Source organism: Cervus canadensis, chromosome 21, assembly GCF_019320065.1.
Source record: "Cervus canadensis isolate Bull #8, Minnesota chromosome 21, ASM1932006v1, whole genome shotgun sequence".
NCBI classification, from domain to species: domain Eukaryota; kingdom Metazoa; phylum Chordata; class Mammalia; order Artiodactyla; family Cervidae; genus Cervus; species Cervus canadensis.
This window is the reverse complement of record NC_057406.1, coordinates 3,898,090-3,918,729: the sequence shown is the minus strand read 5'-3', so window position 1 is coordinate 3,918,729 and position 20,640 is coordinate 3,898,090. Positions and strand designations below refer to the sequence as shown.

Genomic DNA, 20,640 nt, shown 5'->3' with positions numbered 1-20,640 from the left:
CAAAAAAGCAAGAGAATTCCAGAAAAACATCTGCTTTATTGACTATGCCAAAGCCTTTGACTGGGTGGGTCACAGCAAACTGTGGAAAATTCTTAGAGATGGGAATATCAGACCACCTTACCTGCCTCTTGAGAAATCTGCATGTGGGTCAGGAAGCAACAGTTAGAACTGGACATGGAACAACAGACTAGTTCCAAACAGGAAAAGGAGTATGTCAAGGCTGTATATTGTCACCCTGCTTCTTTAACTTATATGCAGAGTACATCATGAGAAACGCTGGGCTGGATGAAACACAAGCTGGAATTAAGGTTGCTGGGAGAAATATCAATAACCTCAGATATACAGAGGACATCACCCTTATGGCAGAAAGCAAAGAGGAACTGAAGAGCCTCTTGATGAAAGTGAAAGAGGAGAGTGAACAAGTTGACTTAAAACTCAACGTTCAGAACACTAAGATCATGGCCTCTGGTCCCATAACTTTGTGGCAAATAGATGGGTAAACGTTGGAAACAGTGACAGACTTTTATTTTTCTGGGCTTCAAAATCACTGCAGATGGTGACTGCAGCCATGAAATTAAAAGACGGTTGCTCCTTAGAAGAAAAGTTATGACCAACCTAGCCAGCATATTAAAAAGCAGAGACATTACTTTGCCAACATAGGTCCATCTAGTCAAAGCTATGGTTTTTCCAGTAGTCATGTATGAATGTGAGAATTGGACCATAAAGAATGCTGAGTGCCGAAGAATGGATACTTTTGAACTGTGGTGTTGGAGAAGACTCTTGAGAGTCCCTTGGACTGCAAGGAGATCCAACCAGTCCATCCTAAAGGAAATCAGTCCTGAATATTCATTGGAAGGACTGATGTTGAAGCTGAAACTCCAATACTTTGGCCACCTGATGGAAAGAGCTGACTCATTTGAAAAGACCCTGACGTTGGCAAAGATTGAAGGCGAGAGGAGAATGGGACGACAGAGGATGAGCTGGTTGGATGGCATCACTGACTCAATGGACCTGAGTTTGGGTAAACTCAGGGAGTTGGTGATGGACAGGGAGGCCTGCCGTGCTGCGGTTCGTGGGGTCACAAGGAGTTGGACACGACTGAGCAACTGAACTGAACTGAGATGAGTGCAGTTGTGCGGTCGTTTGAACATTCTTTGGCATTGCCTTTCTTTGGGATTGGAATGAAAACTGACCTTTTCCAGTCCTGTGGCCACTGCTGAGTTTTCCAAATTTGTGGGCATATTGAGTGCAGCACTTTCACAGCATCATCTCTTAAGATTTGAAATAGTTCAGTTGGAATTCCATCACCTTCACTAGCTTTGTTCATAGTGATGCTTCCTAAGGCCCACTTGACTTCACAATCCAGGATGTCTGGTTCTAGGTGAGTGATCATACCATCGTGGTTATCTGGGTTATGAAGATCTTTTTCGTGGAGTTCTTCTGTGTGTTCTTGTCACCTCTTCTTAATATCTTCTGCTTCTGTTAGGTCCATACCATTTCTGTCCTTTATTGAGTCCATCTTTGCAGCAAATGTTCCCTTGATATTTCTGATTTTCTTGAAGAGATCTCTGGTCTTTCCCATTGTTTTCCTCTATTTCTTTGCGTTGATCACTGAGGAAGGCTTTCTTATCTCTCCTTGCTATTCTTTGGAACTCTGCATTCAAATGGGTATATTTTTCCTTTTCTCGTTTGCTTTTTGCTTCTTTTCTTTTCTCAGCTATTTGTAAGGCCTCCTCAGACAAACATTTTGCCTTTCTGCATTTCTTTTTCTTGGGAATGGTCTTGATCACTGCCTCCTGTACAATGTCACGAACCTCCGTCCATCGTTCTTCAGTCTGTCTGTCTGTCAGGTCTAATCCCTTGAATTTATTTGTCACTTCCACTGTATAATCATAAGGGATTTGATTTAGGTCATACCTGAATGGTCTAGTGGTTTTCCCACTTTCTTCAATTTAACTGTGAATTTGGCAATAAGGCGTTCATGATCGGAGCCACAGTCAGCTCCTGGTCTTGTTTTTGCTGACTGTATAGAGCTTCTCCATCTTTGGCTGCAAAGAATATAATTAATCCGATTTCGGTATTGACCATCTGGTGATGTCCATGTGTAAAGTCTTCTCTTGTGTTGTTGGAGGAGAGTGTGTACTCTGACCTGTGCATTCTCTTAGCAAAACTGTTGGCCTTTGCCCTGCTGCCACAGAAGGGTATGACTACGTGGCGGTGGATGTGGTGGGTAGGGGCTCTTTGTTTCGCTCTCCAGTCCCCCCCCCCCCGTCTCCGTGTTACATGGTACGTTATACGCTCTATACGCTTCAGTTTGCATCTTTAATTTTTGCTCTGTTTTTGAGTGCTACCAGTTTTCATACATAGAGAGCTAGATCATTAGCTTCAACTGTTGTAGAGTGTACGGTCATAAGATTACATCATCATTTATGTACCTTTTCTTACTGTTGGGCATTTGGATTTGTCTTTAATTTTTGGTAACTCCAACAGCACTGTAGAGACCATCTTTATAAATGCCTCCTTGTATACCTGATCTGTTGGGTTTTTTCTCCAAAGTAGAATTTGAGGTAGGAACTTGGGTGAAGTAATTTAACAGTAGGCAAGCCCCAGCAATCAGAAGTGTGGGAGAGGGGAAGCTAGGTGTGGAAGGAGAGATAGCTGACGTAAGGATGCCGTATTCAGTGGCGGCTGTTGCAGGCAGCTGGGGCTCAACCCCGCTGGGGATCCCTGGGGGAGGCACCTCTGAATTGTCTGAGCACAGGGGTCGTGAGAATTGCCCCTTGGGTCATTAACTAGATGGGCCAAGGGTGTGCGATGAGGGACACCATGAGCGTTTACTACAGTCTGCCCTTCTCCTGAGACCTCTTGCCTGACACTCTCCACTCAGTCTCGGACTCTTGGAGGCCAAAGCTGTTTGGAGTCTTAAGGAAGAGGCCCCACAGGCATGTTGGAGCAGTGAGTCCGGTCCCTCTGGTGCAGCCTGTCCTGAGGCCGTTAGTGGACAGTCAGCTTCTGACTCCAGCTTCCAGTCTGATCTTCTCCGACTCTCCAGCATGTCCCTGGGCTCTGATGCCGAGGGGGCTGAGCCCTGGGTGGCCTTGCTCTTGTCAGCGTGTGGTTGCTGCTGCTGCCTGTTCATTGTTATCCCTGGACACAGAGGAGCCAAGAGACAGCCCATCCAACCCTGAGTTCAGACCCACTCCTCCCTGCCCTCCGCATGTCATTGCAGCCCTGGCTCTGCGTGCTAATCAGGGGCGTTACCCCTCCAGTGTCGGCACGTCTTCTTTGCCTGCTGGTTTGCTAGCTTGAGAATCTCAAAGTGCTTGTTTTGTGGGTCTACTCTGAGGCACCCCGATCCTTTCTGTGCTCCCTGATGGAGTTCTGTGTCCTCGACTTGGGCTTGGCCCAGCACCTTCTAGAGTTGCAAGGTTGGGAAGCACACACTCTGAAGGGTTGTCACAGAGAGTGCTGAGGAAAGGCCGGATTTTCCTAGGGTTAGATTTTCTCTGTGAACTTTTAGTTTGCTGGTTCACCTTGAGAGATTTGTTGCGTTTTCTGCCTTTCGGGGCTCACTGTTCGCTGTATAATCATGTTGCCCTTTCCTCTGCCTTCTTCCCCAGTGACCCCAGCCTAAGGTCAGGCCTTCCTTCTATTGATTGTTTGTATCCTAGCGATACTGGGAGCTTGTGTAACTGGTCACCATGCTGGCCAGCACTGTGGGCCACGTCCTGTCTCTGAAGTTCCTGGCTCCCTCCTAATGTTGGAGGTGCACAGCTTTGCATGTGACCCACACATAGGGCTACACTGCGCGTGTGTGTGGTCAGTCGTGTCTGACTCTTTGCGACCCCATGGACTGCAACCCACCAGGCTCCTCTATCCATGGGATTCTCCAGGCGAGAGTACGGTAGAGGGTTGCAGTGTCCTTCATCCAGGAGCTCTTACTGACTCGGATTGAACCCAGGTCTCCTTCACCTCCTACATTGGCAGGCAGAGTCTTTACCACTAAGCCACCTGGGAAGCCCAAGGCTGCACTGAGTCTGGCTCTTTCCTTCTCTCTCCAGATGCCGGTCACCCTGTCCTGACACTGATTGTCCCATAGCGGCTCTGATCACCACAAGGTGCAGTGGTCTCCATCGTGCCGCAGTTGAGTTGCAGATGACCTTAGATCTTCTGCCTTATGACCTGGGTGCTTCTGCCTTATGTTCCTCTTACCTCTTTCAGAGAATTGCAGTAGAGTATTGTGATCACTTAATCACCTACCTATCCACTAGAATGAGCCCAAACCTGAGGGCAGGCTTCTTACACCTCTGTGTCCTCAGGGCCTCCTTTAATACCTAGCACAGAATGAGCCCTTGGTTGTGTTTTTATTACTTCCTTAAATAGTTAATTTCCTGGAGTCAGCATAGGAAGGGCTCTGGCAAGAGAGGTATAAAGCATCAGATGTGACAGAGGGTCGTAGAGGTCAGAAATGTTTTGGTGTCCCTCATTGCTTGCATCAAGACATAGACTAACATTCATAGGGAAAAGGACTGTTGAGCACTTGAGAGGCCGGCATAATGTAGAACTCGGAATAAACCAGTCATCTGCGTGTACACAGGCTTTCCCCAAACACAACTGAGCCTCTGGCCAGCAAGTCTTTGGCTGCACCAAAGACAACAGCCGAAACAAACAAACAAACAAAACCCACAACACAGAACAAGCCCCCTTCAGACCCCCATGAGTTGTCAGCTTAGTGAAGGGCCTCATGCTGTCTTGATTCAACCATGACTCAGATCAGCTGTGCTGAGAGAGAACGTCAATTATGCAGCACTATAAACAGAACTGTGTGGAGTGTGGTGACAGTTCCCTTTATTTTTACCTGTGCCATGAGCTGGACTGCCACACGGAACCACTCGGGAAGGTGTTCTGACTCAGCTTCAAAATACAGATGTGGTCAGTGTGAGCCACCCCGCACATCCAATTATCTTAAATGGACAAAGCAGACAGGAAGAAGTTTGAGCCAGCAAATCAAAATAAATAAGGTTAGAATGGTGACCCACTGTGCCCTCAGAGGAGAGTTTCTCAGCTCTTTTCATCCTCCTAGTCTTTTGTAGTGGTCCCTGGACCAGAGGGTGTGGTCACTGGACTGTGGGCAAGGACACTCATTCAAAGGCAGAGGAACCCTGGGGCCCACTGCAGGCTGAGTCAATTTCTGATGGCCACAAGCCCAGAGAAGTCCCATTAGAGCTAAGAGTGTAATGGAGCGTGACTGAGCGCAGACCTTAGCCGGGGCTGCTGCTGTGCACAGGTGACCCGACCCCCTCACCAGGAGCCGGTTACTGTTGCTGTGCCTCGGGGGGCCCGCCCCCAAGCAGCCAGCTGTCAGCCGGCCCCCGTTCGTGGTCCCGGTTCCCTCTCCGCCATTGGTCGGGGCTGCATGAGATCCTCCCACAAGCAACCAGTTGTCAGTGAGCTACTGTTAGTGGTCCTGGTTCCACTGGGGCGCCTTAGCCAGGACCAGGAAGGATGAAAGTTGTGTCTTGGGACCTTGTCTTTTCTTGTCAGAACAGAGAATAACGTTCGTTTGGTAGATTTACAGGAGCATCGCTCCTGACTGTGACCTGACACCAAGAAGCTTGCAACAACTGACTGTGCCCCTCCCTCACCTTTCCTAGAAAAGGGCTTTGCTGAAAACTTGGAGTTGTTAAGGCGTGAGCCACCCATTTTCTTGCATTGCCCTCAATAAACCTGTCTTTGCTCCAGACTCTGACAGTTTTGGTATTGCCTGGCGTCTCTGTGCATTGGGAACGCAGACTTGCATTTGGTAACAAAGACAGTTTGTAAGTGAGGGATCCACTTATGATGGCCATGGAGGAATGTGTGTATGTAGTGCTTAGCAAGGTGCTGGGCACGGCATAAGCACAGTTAAGTACAAGTGGCTGTCATCCTCACTGAGAATATTATAAAACTATCAAAAGAGATTAGATGGTTATACAGTGATATGATAGGAAAACTCAGTAACACAGAGACATCACTTGTCCCCAAGTTGACCTGTGGTTTCAGTGCCATTCAAAGGTAAAATTTCAGCAGGGCTTTTGCTACACATTTACAAGCTGATTTTCTAATTAATATAGGAAACTAGGTTTTCTTTTACTCACTGGTTCCCTTAAGGCTTTGAACTAGGTTTTCTATTACTCACTGGTTCCCTTAAGGCTTTGTATAGAACCTTTTTGACTCCTCGACTTTTAAAACCCTTCCCATGTGCAAGGGGCTTTCCTGATGGCTCAGTCGGTAAACAATCTGCCAGCAATGTAGGAGGCTGTCTGAAATGCAGGAAACCTGGGTTCGATCCCTGGGTCAGAAGATCCCCTGCAGTAGGAAATGGCAGCCCACTCCAGTATTGTTGCCTGGAGAATCCCCATGGACAGAGGGGCCTGGTGGGCTACCGTCCATGGGGTTGACACGACTGAGTGACTAAACCACAACCATGTGCAAAATTCCCTGTGTCTTCAGCCTGTCTGGACATTCTTGTCATTGTCTTGATCTAGGTGAAATAGGGCTCACTTCTAAGAACAAACCTTTCCCAGAATGTCCTTCAAGTGGGCTGTGTTCTCCTATATCCTGTGTATTGCTTAGCTTGAAGGTGTGTAGGTGTGAAGGTAACTGTCATTGCTGCTTTCAGAACTTTTTCCTCCATAATCCCTGCAACTTTCCATATCATGCCATCAGAGTATATAGCTCATAGACAATCTCTTCTACTGTTAAAAGTTCAGGTTTTCACTCTCATCCCTTGAAGAATCTAACTGGTTCACTGTGACTGCATTGCTTCTCCCATCTCAAGTCTTGGCTATTGTAGTGTTTACACAGATGATCCTTTTCATTACCCTGACCTTTTATTTCTTGACTTTGAACACCTCTCGCCTCCCCCGCTTCCCCCTGTCTAACCACACATTGCGTGTGCTACCTAGGCCTTGTGACTAACCATGGCTGCATGCCCTCCGCAGTCTTGATTCCAAGAGTCCCGCTCTGACTGCCTGTTCTGTCTTGTCTCTCTCTGGGTCCCCTACTCCATCAAGTCTTCAGCTCCCCGCTGGACACGCGGTCTGTTGATCCTACTCCTTCCTATTCTCTGTCCCTTCTGTTCCTTATAATCACGTATCCCTAAATCCAGGTTAGACCTATGGATCAGTGATAAAGCATTTCCTTGTATACATTCTCACTTCCCTTGCCTCCTCTTCTTTGTTACACTTTGCTGGCAAAACTCTAGCTCTAGTTAAATCCAATTTGCTGCTGCTTTTCCACTTGCACCCAAATAACTGAACAAGGATGGAGAAAAACGCAACAACATACTGATTGGTCTTTCTGTAACTGATGATCACTGACCTTGTGTAGGGATTTAGTGCCATTGCCCTGGTCCATTTGACCCTTCCGCTTTCCTGGTCAGCTGGCTTATGCCTTTTGCTCTCCCTCAGTCTCCACTGGTTCTCCCTCATCCTCATTCTCAGCTTCCTATGTTTCCAGGAATTCCCGCTTTCCTCTCGCCCTGCTGCCTCTGTCTGTCCCCATAGTTTGCCTTCCCTTAGGTACTGTGGGTGAACTGCCCTTCTCCACATGCCAGCCCCCCTCAGGTCTGCACATATTCCTCTCCCTTTTGCATACATTGCTCCAACAATTCTCTTACCTCACCCCCTCTTTCTTAAATCATCCGTTTTACCCTTTCTATTGGATTATTCTCATCAGTTGCTGAATCTGCTGTAATTTTTCCCATCCTAAGAAGAATCTCTCCCCCATTTCCCTCTTTTTTTTCTCCCATTTATATAAACTTCTCTGAGGGTTTTTTATATTCATCTGCTACAGTTTCCCGTTTCTCTTGAACCCATTCCACATTGCCAAGCCCCTTGGTCTTCACCTAAAATCCTCATCTTCTCTGCTGGTTGACGTCACTCATCACTTCTTTCTCCTTGGAACACTGTCTTCATTTGGCTTCTAGAACCCCACCCTTTCTGATTCTTCTCTTTTATTGGCTGTTCTCTCTGAGGTCCAGTGCTCAGTCCCTCAGAATTCTCCCCACCTACCTGTGCTGTTGTGATGATTGCCTTCAGTCTTTGGGTTTGGTTAGAGTTGGTGATAGCTCTAACACTTTCTGTAGCTGGACTTTTCTCCTGATGTTTAGACTTGTATGTTCATCTGCCTACATCACATTTCTGCTTGTATTTCTAATAGGCATTTCAGATGTAGCAAACCTCAAACTGAACTCCTGATATCCCCCCTCCCCCAATATCTTTACAGCAGTCTTCTCCAGTTCAGTAAACAGCAGATACATCCGTCCATTTATTGCTTAGTCCAGAGTTGGGTCAGAGTTTGGCACCATCCTTGACTCTGCTTCCTCAGATGCCCCTCATAATAATTTCTCATCAAATCTCATTGACTCCATCTTCAGAATATATTCAGAGTCTGGTCTCTGCTTATTATGTCTGCCATTGTCCCCTCCTCTCCCAACTGCATCCTGGAAGAGTGTCCTAACTGATCTCCCTGTATCTTTTCTCTTTTGCTGTGATCAGTTGTTTACAGAATAGCAGAGGGATCCTTTAAAAGTGAAAGCAGCTCACTCTGATCAGAACCCTCCCTGGCTTCTCATCAGGTGGGTGGTCCTTTCAGTGGCCTGCAGAGCCTGTGTCTAACATATATTCCTAAATCTGAATGGAGTTACTTTTTACGTAAGGCTCCGATTCTGGTTTTTTTCCCATATGACTGATAGTTGTTCCAGCACCTTTTCTAGAATAGTCTGACCTTCTCCCTGGGACCTTTAGTGCCAGCCGTGCCATCCGCCAGGTTTCTCTGCGTGCAGTTCTTTCCTGGACACCCTGTCTACTTCTGGGCATCCTGCATTCTCTTTGCTTGCTTTCCTTGGTATAATGCATGGGAGAGTCTGTTCTGATGAGAGATGCGTTTTCAGCATGGTGAGGACACTGGAGGAGGAGACAGGAGTTTTGGGGGGATGAGGAGAGGACATTTATTTGAAACCCTTCAGACCTGGGGTCAGAGCCAAATTTCGATCTGTGGGCCAAAACTGACCCGCCACCTGTTTTTTCTTTTTTTTTTTTATGTTAATAGTTTTTGAGTTAAGACTGATTTTTACATATTTAATGGTAGGGGAAAATAAATGAATAGAATTCCGTGATACATGAAGATGATGTGAGCTTTAAATCCCAGCGTCCATAGGAAGATTTTCACTAGAACACAGCTGTGTGTGTTCATTTGGATGCTGTCTCTGACGGCCCTAACCCTGTAGCAGCGGGGCAGTTTGGACAGAGTTATCAGGTCCTCACAGCCTGAAATGTTTACTCTCTGGCCCTTTGCAGAAAAAGTTTGCCAGCCCTGCAGCTCTGTCTCAGGGACAGCTTGAGAGTCCTCGTTGTGACAGAAGAGGAGAAGACAGTGTATAAAGGAGAGTTTTGAGGTCTGCAAAAATGAGTTTCAGACTTTTGTGCAGACTGTTTGTGATAGGAGCTAGAGATGTTTTTATTTTCTGTTTTGGTTCCTCCTAATGCAGTCAGATCAGTAAGAGGTTTATGGTTTTAAATAACAACCAGTGGTTGTTATTTTAATCTCTGAACTTGTGTGTGTTCTAATAGTTTTCCTCAGTGACAGTGGTTAAACTACTCTAAAGCACGTGTGCCAATTTTTAATTAAATCTCAGGTATTAGAATAAATCTTTTAACAAGGATGAAATTCTTAGTTGTAGTGTTATAGTGACAAGCAGTTAGTTTCCTTTTCAGTAGGAGGTCCCACTGATGAATTAACTGTAAGATGTGTGTACAGATAGTATGTTAGGCCTCTCTAAACTGCTACACATAATCACCGGTAGTTTTCTTTAATTTTACTCAAACGGGACTTGCCAAGATTAAACCTATAGATCTGTTCAAACTTGAAGGAAATGAAATTCTACCGTTTGTATAATTCAGAGGCTGTTTTTGTGCTGTAATGTTAACATTTCATTTCTAAGTTGTCTTCAGGGTATGCATTCCTATCTAAAAGGAATGTCTAACGGTTGGATTTTAATTGTCTTTCTAAGCACTTTCGGCTTTCTCTGAATGAGGTAGCTAAGCTTTTTAAAGTCTTTGCGAATATTTTGTGTTAGTTTGGTTGAAGCAGAAATGACAGCAATTTTTATTATAAATAACATTTATAACATACGAACGATTGATCTTCACTAGTTATTTCACTGTCATTAATCATTATACATACTTAGCTGTGCCGTCTTGACAGTGAATATGGAATTTGCAGACAGAGTACATTAGGACCACTTTGTATCTGTGCTGCCAAATAGCCTCCATTCAAGGCCATGGGGAAGGTAGAGAGAGTCAGATGCTTTCCTCCTGGTTACTGTTCATGGAGAGCTTTCTTTGTCCTCATCTGATGAAAGTTGTGTATTACAGTGCATTAAAATGTGGTGAGTAAGATCTGTAGCTATTTATTATATGTCTCTGGAGGAAAAGGGTTTTTCCCCCCTCTTTCACCCTTTATAGAGGGATGCAGACATCTAAGAAATAGTCTCTGCTTTCAAGAAATGTAAATTGTAGTTAATTGGGTTACAACGCCTCTCCTTTCTCTCCCCCTTTAAGCTTACCCACTGTATCATGTAGTAGGGAAGAAGAAATTAGCTGTTTCTTAAATACCAAGCCTACATCTTAAAATATGACCCTTTTTCCCAAGTGTTTGGGCCCAGGGGTGTGGGTTTCTTAATGGGTGAGTTGAGCTGGTTCCTGGGTGTTTACCTGGTTCTGGTTGCTGCTGCAAAGTACTGGTCCCTTCAGGCCTGGTGCCTGACTGCGGGCTCAGAGCACACGCTCCGTAAGTGTTTGTTCCATGGGGAGCCTGTGAAGCAGTGAGATGCCACTCTGAAGATGTGACTAGTCTTGTCTCTGTTTTAAATGTGAACAAATGCAAATTAGTGAGTGCAGCTCTGGGCCTTAGAGGTACAGAAAAAATAAGATCTTCTCTTTTTCTGGGATCTCTAGTCCAGCTGGGGTGGTGGACCGGCTCAGTGAATGTAATCCGATGTGGAGAAGTGTTATTCCATGCTGTGGATTGAATTCCAGGGGAGCGTACAATACTCTGAGGAGTTCCACCAGGAGCCCCCGGGTTCGTTCTTCCAGGCAGAGGCTGGTGGGGGTGGTATGAGGAGGGATTCTGGTGGAGGGTGCATGTGTGAATAAACCCAGAGGACTGCCAGTGCCTGCTGCTCGCAGGAATCCACGTGATCACAGGCCCCACTGATTTTCTCTTTGTATCAAAAATGTAAACTATTGTGTGTGGAATAGATGCTGCCAGGATTACTCTTGAGGAGCTGTTAATAGTTATTTGTGTGTCAGGAGTCTTTTGATTGACTTTAGTTCAGTTAAACATTTTTCTTTTGGCTGAAAGTGTAATAGAGGCCTGTGTATGACACACAGAAAAATGTGTAGCATTGGAAATTGTTTATTTGGAGTAGTTCCTGAACTTACTGATTGTTCTATGCTTGGAATATCAGTTACCCAGTTTTCCTAAGAACAGTGCTTTTGTTTAGTGTAGTCTGTTATTTGTTGTTTGCTCAGTTGCTGAGTCGTGTCCGGCTCTGCGGCCTCATGGACTGCAGCATGCCAGGCTTCCCTGTTTTTCACTATCTCTCAGAGTTGGCTCAAACTCATGTCCATTGAGTCGGTGATGCCATCCAACCATCTCATCCTCTATCTCCCCCTTCTGCCCTCAATCTTTCCCGGAATCAGGGTTTTTTTTTTTCCCCAGTAAGTTGGCTTTTCACATCAGGTGGCCAAAGTATTGGAGGCTTCAGCATCAGTCCTTACAATGAATGTTCGGCTTGATTTCCTTCAGGATTGACTGGTTTGATCTCCTTGCATTATAGTTTGATTTCAAAGCTTTTGTTATGCTCCACAGCAGTTTTGAGTAAAATAGATGTTAAAAAGAGTGACACCAGAGAAGACCATTCACAGTAGGGAGGTGGTACCTATGTGAGAGGCAGCTTGCGAAGGACTGGCTGAAAGAAACTACACTGGCTTCTTTCTCTCAGGTGTAGACACATGCTTCTTAGTCATCATAGTAGGAAAAAAGAGGCTTTATTGTAGCAGATTATTGAAGTTGTAGAGCTCTACTTTTATTTGACTGGAAGATTAAGTAATAAATGTCTTTAAAACTTTATGCAGATGGAGCAGATAGAAGTAATTAGGCTTATTCTTTGTTGTAGAAATCTTGATCACTCTTGGCATTCTTCAGAATTCTTTAAACCCTTGGGTATTTTCTTTGTGTATTAATAGGGCCTGCTCTATATTTAGTACTGTTGGAGCCCAGAGCATGCCTCTTCAAATAAGCCTCAATGGCATGTTGAGTTTTTTGAATTAAAGTTACTTAAGAAAGAGCTGATGCAGGAGGGCCCCTCTGACCCTCCTGTCTGTGTCTGAAAGCAGGCAGTAAATCTCCATGTGAGAGGTACCCTCCCTGACTCCCGAGGCAGAAGGCCGCTATCCCCCCGAGACGGATTCAGGGCCCAGAAGCCTGTATGAACAAACCTGGTGTCTTCTTGAATTTACTATCCAAGTGCAGACTCTGGTTAGGTTCTTCGCTAACTAAGCACCCAAGCCTGTTTCTTTGTTCTGTCAGTTCCTCACAAATGTATCATTTCCTTGTCTAAAAAGTATAAAAGCTGCCTGCTCTGGCCCACTTTCTTGGTCCCGTTTCTAGGAGACCTCCATGCACACAAATTAAAATTTCTGTTTCTCTTGTTACTCTGTCGATTTTATTGTTAGTCCAGCCTGGAGAAGTCAAGATGGGTAGAATGGGAAATTTCCTCCCCACCCCCCCACCCCCCCAGCAGTGCTCTTTAGAGCTGTCTTGATGGAGTTAGTGAATGTTATTGTCTCTGAAAGTGGCTTATACATTTCATTGTTTTATCTGGTTTCTGAGGCTGGACTAATGCTACAGTTCTGAACTTTGACTTTTTTAGTTGATTACTCAGTCACTGAGAGCCTGAGTCAAAGCTTCATGATCCTTGTTTAGAGAGGGCTGATGGCGGGGAGAGGGGGAGCAAGTTATTTCATGGGTGATTTTCCAAGTTTAGTTGGTTAATTTATACTGTTTCTTTCTGAAACAAAATTTGAAGTGCTTTAAAAAAAAATACTTTGTAGGTCATCAGAAGTAACCAACTCATACCCCATGGAAGTTCTTCTTGGTTTGGAGCATAGATCAAGAAGTGGGAACCGTGCTTTCTTTCTTTGTTGCCCACAAAGTGTTTTTTACATTATTGAAATAGGTGCCAACGTTTAGAAATCAGATTTAACATGAAAATCTAGCTCATCTTTTAAAATAGGCAGGTGTGTCCCCTTTCCCCAAGCCTGTACCAGCCATAGGCTGGAGCAGAAATGATAGGACTTAAGGCTGCTTGCTTTCCACAGCCCACACTTGGCCCAGCTTGCCACTCAGGGTACTTACTCCACGACGTCAGACATTGAGTAACTCTAAAGAGATTCACTAAACTTGAACAATAATTTTTGTGTATAAATTTTGTGTAACTTTAGTCTAACAGTATATAAATTGGGGGAAAATGTAATACTATTGATATCCGTAATCAAATCAAGTTACCGAGCAAAAATAAATAAATACAGCTAGATAAAATAAAAGGTAAGGGAGGAAGTTAGAGGGGAGGGAAAAGCCAGATAGGAAAAATACAGTTAGCACTCAGAGTCACGCTGAGGAGTTTGTAGTGTTAAATATGGGTGGTGGCTTTGACTCCATACTTCTTAAAGGCAAAGACAGGGAAGAAGACATGATGAATAATGTGATTTATTCTGTCCATCCTTAAGGTGAAAAGACGACACTTGGAGTACAAGTATTTATGGTCCTGAAGCTTCCAGAGGGGGTGTCTCAGTGGCTTGGGGCGCTTCAGTGGCAATGGTTGTGTGGAAATGCACTTCACTCCAACCCCCCCTCCCCATGGTCTGGCTTCATCCAGGGGTGAAGTGTTCCCCTTCACTCCACAGTGAGAGCACAGAGAGAAACCTCACGTGGTCAGAACTGATCTGTGAGCATCTCTTCAATTGTCTTAACAGCAATCTGTCTTCTACCATTAAAGCAGACTCTTGTTTCTCTAGGGGATTCACGGAATGAAGAAATTGGCTGGCATTTAGGTGCTGTGTTGCACACAAAAATTCTTCTCTTCATAACTCAGAGATGATAGCCAGTACGGGCAGTGCTCCTGGCGTCAGAGGCGTGTGGGAAGCGAGGTGCAGGCTGCGGGGGTGGGAACCGCGCAGGGTCCTTGCCTCCCCCAGGCACACGCTCTCCCGGGAAGGGCACTCGCACTGGCTCGCTCTCAGCTCTCTCTCTCCCTCTGCGTCTCCCTCTGCTTCTGTCTCCTTCCCTCCTTCCCACTTCCCGAGCCCCTCTCTCTCTGGTTGAACGTGTATAAGCTCAGAAAACTGCTGTTGGCTTGCTGTATCTGAGAATGCATAGTGTCTTGCCCCCCAGGCAATCCTTCATGAGTTTTCTTTCTCATAATTTTACTTTAGGTACAGATACTGGGTAACAGAGGACGTGGTTATACTCTCTGTCCAGATCAGGAGATGCAGAGATTCTGTTTTGAGAGCAAATCTGTAGCCCTCATAGTCAACAAAAGAATCCGAAATGCAGTACTTGGGTGCAATCTCAAAAACCTACAGAACTGACCATAAACAGTCACTGTAAATGGGGATTTGGGTTGTCGTGGGGAGTGGAAGTCAAACAGTTTCGGTTGGGATTGTGGCTCCGAGGGTCGTGAGCTTAGTGACGAGCCAAGTTACTCTGACTCCTCTCTCTGTCTCAGTTATCTTATCTTTAAAATGGCAAGGACAGTGTTGGCTTCATAAGGTTAACGCGAAGCTTCAGTAAGATGACACAGGGAGTGGTTGGTGAGTCGCTCAGCCTGTGTAGCTCTTTTGTGTCATAAATCAAGGAGCTGAAACAGATAGGCCTAACCCACCTCCCCACAAAATTAAGTTAGCAGTACAGACAGTGTTCTGAAAAGGACGTTTGGAAGTTAGTCTTTTTTTTTTAACTGATGTACAACAATTTTATCATTTTTCAGAGAAACAGCACCCAGGACTATCTTCCAGAGAGTCCTGGATATCTTAAAGAAATCTTCTCACACTGTTGAGCTGGCCTGCAGAGATCCATCCCAAGTGGAGCACCTGGCTTCCAGTCTGCAGCTGATAACGGAATGCTTCCGGTGTCTCCGGAATGCCTGTATCGAATGTTCCGTGAACCAGAATTCAATCAGGTACTGTTCTTTCTAGTTACATACATGCCTTTGATTATATGGGCTTCCCAGCTGGCACCAGTAGTAAAGAGCTCGGCTGCCAGTGCAGGAGATGCAGGAGATGTGGGTTCAGTCCCTGGGTCGGGAAGATCCCCTGGAGGAGGGCCTGGCAACCCAACTGCATTATTCTTGCCTGGAGAATCCCATGGACAGAGGAGCTGGTGGGCTACAGTCCATGCGGTTACAAAGAGTCAGACACGACTGAAGATACCTAGCACACATGCCTGCTTTGATTGTATTTCTTTGTGTCTGTGCGTGCTGGTTCTGCCATGTTGGCTTATCCAGTAGAAATGATTTTGGCATTACAGCTGCCTGTTTAGATTCAGACTGTCTCTCCACATCTTGGGGACAAGTGTTCTGTAAGACTTGCCGTGGGAGACTCTTAGATGAACTTATAAAGGTACAGCATGTTTAACATTAAGATTACCTCCGTTTCTTACTTGTATTTATAAGTTTAGAAGTATTTGGTTTTCTACATAAAAGTGATTTGAACTTATCTTTGATCCTTTGATTCTGCCTGCCTAAAGGCGTATGCAATTCTAGACTTCACTTATTAGTTGTAAAAATTTAATTAGTTTTCATGTTTTAATTAGTTGCTCTTGTCTTTACTTTGAACAGGGAGCACTTCGTGAATTTCTCAGCTTTCCTTAAGATCCTGTAAACTTGCCAGCTTACGTCCACCTAACTTACAATGTACGACTAAAATGTCATTACCGAGATGAGGGAGAGAACTGCCTGCGCTGCTCTTGTTCTCCTACAGGTTACACTTTCCTCCCAGAACTGAGCACCTTTCCTCTTTGGTTTTATGGAATCTACTTTTTATTAACAGTTTTTACTTGAGGTGAAGTCAGAAGCCATAGAGCATGCTCACCTTTATTTCCGGGACTCGAGTGCAGACAGAGCCCAGGGGCCTTGCTGTCAGCTGCCAGGATGAGTGAAGGCGACCTGGTGCAGAAGCCAGTGGAGGGGTTCCCTCCACTGCCTGGACCGTCTGCACCTGAGGCTTGGATGTGATTAATGAGATTCTTTAGATCAAAGGAGAGGACGGGGTGGGGGCGGGAAGCGAGGCTTTAACCTCAGCACAGAATTGAACATGGCATCCCATGCAGATAAATGGATAGACACGGTAATAATCTTGGTAATAATAGTTGACATTGAGAAAGTGTAACTAGTTCTATGCTAGATGCAGCAGGCCAGAACTGAGTTTATTTTGTCACTTTCCAGGCAGGTAGGCCTCTAGTGTGACAAGAGAGGGAAGGAGACCCCTGAATGGATATGCTAACCATTTGGGGCATCAGCTTTTGGAAGAACCATTCCTCTAGTCAGAAATACAAGAGAGATTCCGGTCAACCTCAACTAAAGCTGATGTTGCCAAGCCTGTCAAGGTTCAGATCTCAAGAAAAATGTATTTTTCTGATGTTTTAAGTTATTAAAGGATTAATTAAAAAGTAGGATGCTGTTAGGGCCTAGGTCTTTTTATAGCCTTTGTCTGAAAATTGCGCTTTGTGTGGACTGCAATTATTTTTTGCCAAGGCTATATGGAACATGGGATTTAATAGAGCAGAGCAAACAATCTGAGTCATATGGAATTTCAGGAAGTACTCAGAGAAGCCTGGTAAGAGCAGTCAGCCCCGCCTGTGAACACGACCCTGCTGCTGGGGCCGCTGTGCTGTCACTGCACAGAGCCAGGTGAATAGTTCAGGCTCTGTGGCCTCTGTCAGAGTGGTTCGGTTCTCCCGTTGTTTGTGAGAGCAGCCATACATAGTACGTGAACAAACGCATATGCTGTGTTCCAATAAAACCTCATTTGTGAGCATCGAAATTTGAGTTTCATAGAATTCGCATGTCATGAAGTTGCATTTATCTCCTTCCCCAAAATCTGGCTGACAGAAGTAGGCAGTGCGCCCAGTCGCTTGACAGCTGTTTGTACGTGTAAAGGCAAGGGCTGCTACTGCTAAGTCACTTCAGTCGTGTCTGACTCTGTGTGACCCCATGGACAGCAGCCCGCCAGGCTCCCCCGTCCCTGGGATTCTTCAGGCAAGAACACTGGAGTGGGTTGCCATTTCCTTCTCTAGCGCGTAAAAGTAAAATGAAAGTGAAGTCGCTCAGTCGTGTCCGACTCTTAGCGACCCCATGGACTGCAGTCTACCAGGCTCCTTTGTCCATGGGATTTTCCAGGCAAGAGTACTGGAGTGGGGTGCCATTGCCTTCTCCGAAAGGCAAGGGCAGAAAGGGACAATAGCTTCTTCTCTTCTGAGGCAGGCGCCGAGCCGCGTTTACCTTTACTTCTGTATTTGAAAAAAGAGGACAGGGGCAGTGCCATCTGCCCACCTGGGCTTGGGTAGGGGCGAGAGGGTCCTCGCCTTTGCACACTCACCCTGACCCTCGTCTTTAGCAGTGAATGTCTTGGCCTAATTCTGATTCTTGTTGAGAAGAAGTGAAGAATGTAGGGAGCCATATGAGTTCCTTTTGCTGTTGTAACAAGTTACTGCAAATATAGTAACTTAAACCAACACAAATTTATTATCTGACAGTTTTTGAGTTCAGAAGTCCAAAATCCATTTTTCTGACCTAAAGTTGAAGTGTCAGCAGAGCTGGTTCCTTCTGAGTCTCTAGCAGAGAATCCATTCTCTTGCTAATCTGTTAGTAGCTTCTAGAGTCTGTCTGCTTTCCTTCCTTCATGGCTCCCTCTTCCCATCTTCAAAGCAACACTGTAACATCTTCCAGTCTTTCTGACTCTGACCATCTGGTGTCCCTCTGATAAGGACCATTATAGTTACATGAGGCCCACCTAGGTAGTTCAAGATAATCTTCCCATCTTCAAGTTGTTAATTTAATCATACCTAGAAAAGTGTCTTGTATTTTCTGACCAGTTCTTATTCTCCAAAAGCAGCCCGGAGTCCAACATTTCAAATCCATTCTGACCCTAACTACCTCAAGTTAGTGATGTCACATCCCATAACTTCATGACTCAATCCCACAGGACTGTCCCACTTGATGCCAGGGGCAAACGGGGTCCCCAGGCTACAGTTTTGCCCAGCCAACTACAAAGTCAGGGCTTCCCAGGGTACCTCCAGGTTTGATAATTCAGTAGAACGACTCAGGGAACTCAGGGAAGCACTTTACATTCTATTACAAGTGTCCTGGAAAAGGAGACACGGAAGGGATACTCAGGATGGGGCAGGGCACAGACTTCTAGGCCTTTTCTAGGCCTGCCATCTTCTAGACACTTTGGTGTGTTCATCAGCCCATTTGAAACCTTTCCAAACTCATTGTTTAGTATTCTTCATGAAAATTCTGTTACATAGACACGATTGATTGGATCATTGGCCAATGGTAATTGAACTCGGTCTCCAGCTGTCTTCCCTTCCTCTGAGATGGGCGGTTGAGTTGAAAGTTTCAGCTGTCTGATCTGATCTTATGGTTGGTTCCTGTGGCAGCGGCCCCCTCCTGAAGCTGTCTACAGGCCCGGTGATAGTCACCTAATTTATTAGCATAAACTGAGGAGGGTTGAAGGGAGCTTGTTAGGAATAACAATGATAGTCACCTAATTTACTAGCATAAACTGAGGAGGGTTGAAGGAGCTTGTTGGGATTAACGAGAGCCCTTCCTGTCACACAGGGACTTCAAGGATATCAGGAGCTCTGTGCCAGGAACCTGAGGACAAAGATTAAATATCTATTTCTTATACACACCTCTTTTGCCATGTGAGGTAACTTTCAAAGTTTCAAGTTTAGTATGTGGACGTTTTTCAGTGACCCTTATTTTGCCTAGCACAGTCTACCCTTTGGCCCCTAAAGATTTATGTCCATACTATGTGCAAAATACGTTCATCTCATCCTGAGATCCCTCAAATTCTTGACCCGTTACAGCACCAACTCAAGTCCAAAATCTTAGATCTAAGTCTCATTAGCTAAAATGTCCCAAATCTTATGTCTGAATTATATATGGTTGAGATTCTGGGTATGATTCACTCTGGGACAGAATTCCTTTTTATCTCTGGGCTCGTGGAACTGGACAGCAAGTTGTCTGCTCCCAAAATACAATGGAGGAACAGGCATAGGGTAACAGTTTTAGACATTATCCTCTAAAAAAGGAGAAAATTGAGGGAAAAGAGGAGTCATTGGTCCCAAGCAATTTCAAAATCCACTTGGGCAAACTCGGGTTTTGAGGCTTGGGAATAATCCTCTGTGGCTTGAGGCTCTGCCCTTGCTCTTACCCTCAGAGTCATCCTTCCTTTTTCTTGAAGGGTAAGGGTAACATGTGTTTTCACCCGAATAGTTTTATCAGCCTATTTCCTGCTCATAGACTTTTGGGAGTTTAACAGCCTTCTTTCATTCTTTCTCTGTGCATCTCATCCATGTTGGCAGAGTTTCTACTGGTATAACATTCTTAAAAACCTCGTGGGTCTCACGTGTATGTCATGGGGATTTATGCACCAATGAGCAGTACAGGATGTGCTGTCGAGCTTTCTCAGATAACCCATCTCTGTTCCTGATTTCTGCTGAGATGACCAGAAGGAATGAGGAACATGCCTGATCTCCTTAAAGAGCTCTCTGGGTGACTGAACACTCACCTTTGAGTTCTTCTAAGTCATTAGCACAAGCTGGAATCAAGATTGCCCGGAGAAATATCCATAACCTCAGATATGCAGATGACACCACCCTTATGGCAGAAAGTGAAGAGGATCTAAAAAGCTTCTTGATGAAAGTGAAAGAGGAGAGTGAAAAAGCTGGCTTAAAGCTCAACATTCAGAAAACAAAAGATCATGGCATCTGGTCTCATCACTTCATGGGAAATAGATGGGGAAACAGTGGAAACAGTGTCAGACTTTATTTTTTTGTGCTCCAAAATCACTGCAGATCGTGATTGCAGCCATGAAATTAAAAGACACTTACTCCTTGGAAGGAAAGTTATGACCAACCTAGGTAGCATATTAAAAAGCAGCGACATTATTTTGCCAACAAAGGTCCATCTAGTCAAGGCTATGGTTTTTCCACTGGTCATGTATGGATGTGAGATGTGGTCATGTATGGATGTGAGAATTGGACTGTGAAGAAAGCTGAGTGCCGAAGAATTGATGCTTTTGAACTGTGATGTTGGAGAACACTCTTGAGAGTCCCTTAGACTGTGAGGAGATCCAACCAGTCCATCCTAAAGGAGATAAGTCCTGGGTGTTCATTGGAAGGACTGATGTTGAAGCTGAAACTCCAATACTTCGGCCACCTCATGCAAAGAGTTGACTCATTGGAAAAGGCCCTGATGATGGGAGGGATTGGGGGCAGGAGGAGAAGGGGACGACAGATGATGAGATG

At 45.2% G+C, this 20,640-nt stretch overlaps 1 protein-coding gene across 3 annotated transcripts in view; it reads left to right on the top strand.

The window, feature by feature from the left end:
• ATXN10 (ataxin 10) overlaps positions 1-20,640 on the top strand; it is a 140,264-nt gene that overhangs the window by 10,023 nt on the left and 109,601 nt on the right. For all 3 annotated transcript variants that reach the window (XM_043440053.1, XM_043440055.1, XM_043440054.1), the window contains exon 2: positions 15,095-15,286. In XM_043440053.1, the coding sequence (XP_043295988.1) occupies positions 15,095-15,286 (192 nt within the window). The remainder of the gene's footprint in view (positions 1-15,094; positions 15,287-20,640) is intronic.